The sequence below is a fragment of the Bremia lactucae genome, linkage group LG1 (genome assembly GCF_004359215.1).
Source record: "Bremia lactucae strain SF5 linkage group LG1, whole genome shotgun sequence".
Lineage (NCBI taxonomy): Eukaryota > Oomycota > Peronosporomycetes > Peronosporales > Peronosporaceae > Bremia > Bremia lactucae.
The window spans coordinates 1,619,047-1,622,108 of NC_090610.1; the positions used below are offsets into that span (position 1 = coordinate 1,619,047).

Here is a 3,062-nt window from a genome sequence, read left to right on the forward strand (position 1 = left end):
CTTCCTTTGGGAACATAACGGTGGACTATAAGTTCGATTATATTTTCTTACGCCCCGACGATCACACGTGCTTGCTCAACAGTTTAATTCTTGTTGACTTATTTGATGGATTCTCGAGCTCGGATCACGCTGTTGTACAATCTGAGTTTAGCTTAGGAAAAGGATGCGCAAGCTACTTTCAAAAGGTTGAACCGCTCGTCAGTGTTTCTTGTCACGCCTATGACACCACAACAAGGTTCCTCTGATGCATTGAAATTAGGGAAGAGGTTGTTTTAGTTTGTAATATGGCTTGAGAAAGAGCTTTTAGCTTGTAATATGGCTTTGGAAAGAGCTTTTTGCATCTTACGCTGACATGAATATATATCAAACGATGGCTTGATACTTACTTCCCTTTCTGCTTTTGTAATCATCACAATCTCATTGACTTTTATCAAAAACATGGTGGTTCTGGCGAGCCCACATTTCGGCGTACTTGCCTTCACAGTCTTGCAGGAGCTCGTCGTGCGTGCCCTGCTGAATCACATGCCCTTTATCAAAGACTAAAATCTCATCGGCGTCCTGTATCGTCGATAGTCGATGAGCGATGATAATTGAGGTGCGGTTTGCGCCAATGGATGCGAACTCACGCACGATCTCATACTCAGTCTCTGAGTCAAGCGCGCTCGTTGCCTCGTCAAACAGAAAAATTGGCGAGTCCTTGAGTATTGCGCGAGCGATCGATACACGCTGCTTCTCACCACCAGAAAGCTTTAAGCCACGCTCCCCCACACGAGTATTATATCCTTCTGGAAACGTCTCGATCGGGCGATGAATTTGCGAGACACGGGCAGCATTAACCACTTCATCTGACGTAGCATCTAAACGGCCATAGTTGATGTTGTAGCTGATCGTGTCATTAAACAAAATAGTGTCTTGAGGCACGATAGCAAGAGCACGACGAAGGTCGTCCAACTTCAGCTGACGAATGTCTTTGCCGTCAATAAGAATTAAGCCGTTTTGCGGATCGTAGAAGCGGTAGAGCAACCGAAGTACCGTCGACTTGCCGGACCCACTCGTGCCGACGATAGCAACTCGCTTACCAGCATCTACCTTGAATGAAGCCTTTTGCAGAATTGGAAGCTCCGGGCGATACCCAAAAGATACATCCCGAAACTCAATCGACTTAGGTCCTTTGCCTTTAAGCGTAAGACTTGTGCTCGGATCTGTGATAATAGGCGTGACCGCACCAAGCTGAAACATCGACTCCATGTCAGTGACTGACTGACGCACTTCACGATAGATGCTGCCTATAAAATTGAGAGGGATTGACAGCTGAAATAACAAGCCATTAACTAACACGAGGTCGCCTACGGTAAGTGAACCGGCAGCAATTCCTTCGCACGCCATATACATGATCGCCGTGAGACCAACACTAAAGATACCATTCTGCCCAGCATTGAGCATGGCTAAAGATGTTTGTGTTTTAAGTGCCGCTTTTTGATATCCTTGTAGCAATTTGTCGTAACGCGCTGCTTCATGTTCCTCATTGCTAAAATACTTGACTGTTTCATAATTTATTAATGAGTCAATAACCTTCGCTCCTGCTTCATTCTCAACACGATTCATCTCTCGACGAATTTCGTCACGCCATCGCGTAACTAGCACTGTAAATACTGTGTATGTAGTCAAAGTTCCGAGTGTTACACCTGCGTATGGAAGGCCAAAGCTTGTGGTCATGATCGTGCTCACTAGTCCTATTTCAAGCACCGTCGGAACCACACGAAACGCCAGTGCACGCAACACAAAGTCAATCGAACGCGAGCCACGGTCAATAATGCGAGAAAGAGCACCAGTTTGCCGGTCAAGGTGAAATTTAAGATCCATGGCGTGCAAATGCTTTAACACTTGCACTGCCACCTTGCGAATGGTTTTTTGCGCCACAGTTGCAAATACAGCGTTGGCCAATTCCGACGATGCGCTGGCGCTAAACCTTGCTAAGCCATAACCGATCACCACTGCCAGCGGTACAGCAACTTCGGGTGAGCCTGCCAACGCCGTAGAAGTCTCACCCATAGCGTCCACAAGCTCCTTAAAAATAAAGGGCACCTGGATAGTCAGTGCCTTGGAGGCCACGACAAGGCCGGCAGAGATCAACACCTTAACCTTGATATCCTTGGCTTCCTTGGAGCTGCCGCTAGGCCAAAGGTGACTAAAGAGAAATTTCAAAATTCCATGTGCTGAATCGGGTGGGCGTTTAAACCCCAGCGCCCTATTTGTTGTATCATGCTGTAGCGAAGCCTTCCTTTCGTCGTCGACCGCCGAAGACGTCGAGAAGCTACGATGGTCAATTTTTGCAGGTGTCTTAAGCGATGCAAGGCGACAATAGGATGACCGTGGCGATGAATGTCTAACCTTGAGTCGCAAAAGGCCGCGCAATAACAATTTGCGGTTGTGAAGCACTGACATTATGTGAAAGTGATATGCTTTTTGACTAATTCGAGTTTCTCCTATTAAATGTACGCAAATATTCGGACGTAACATGTAGTGACTAATATATTCCCACCAAGATATTGACGGAAATGTTTTACCTTGATTGAATAGTTTCACTTTTTTATAGATTTAAGGTACCTTCTCACCCTATATAATAATCATTATTAGTAAAACCAACTGGCTCTACGAGGATCCATATTAGTCTTGGAAAATTGGCGGGTGTACCCGCATGACAAATGTAAGAAGAATTTTGCTTTGAAAGGTAACGAGGGGATGGCGAATTTACCCGCATTTTCTGGGCTTTGTACCTTTTTACATGTTAAAAAAAATTCGCGCCAAGAATGAGCAGTATCCATCATCACAGCTATGTGATCAGCACGTTCAGCAGCAAAATTTATGGTTGCGTGTACAGCTAAAGAGCAAAACGCACCCTACAGCTCTCTTCGACTGTTTCGTTGAAAGCTTCAAGCTTGGTCTCGCACTGCTTGTAACGGGGGGTACCCTGTAGGCGGGCACGTCGTAATGCGGCCACGCTCTACTTAAGCACACACCCTAGCACAGCGAGGAAGCGGTTTGCACCTGCTTTTCTTGCG

At 46.1% G+C, this 3,062-nt stretch overlaps 1 protein-coding gene across 1 annotated transcript; it reads right to left on the reverse strand.

Moving 5' to 3' along the window:
* Positions 1 to 417: 417 nt before the first annotated feature.
* Positions 418 to 2,445, reverse strand: CCR75_009446 (uncharacterized protein; the record flags this gene model as incomplete). The annotated part of the gene is made up of 1 exon (XM_067967485.1): positions 418 to 2,445. The coding sequence occupies one exon, from the start codon at positions 2,443 to 2,445 to the stop codon at positions 418 to 420; it is 2,028 nt and encodes a 675-aa protein (XP_067822830.1).
* Between the last annotated feature and the right edge of the window lie 617 nt (positions 2,446 to 3,062).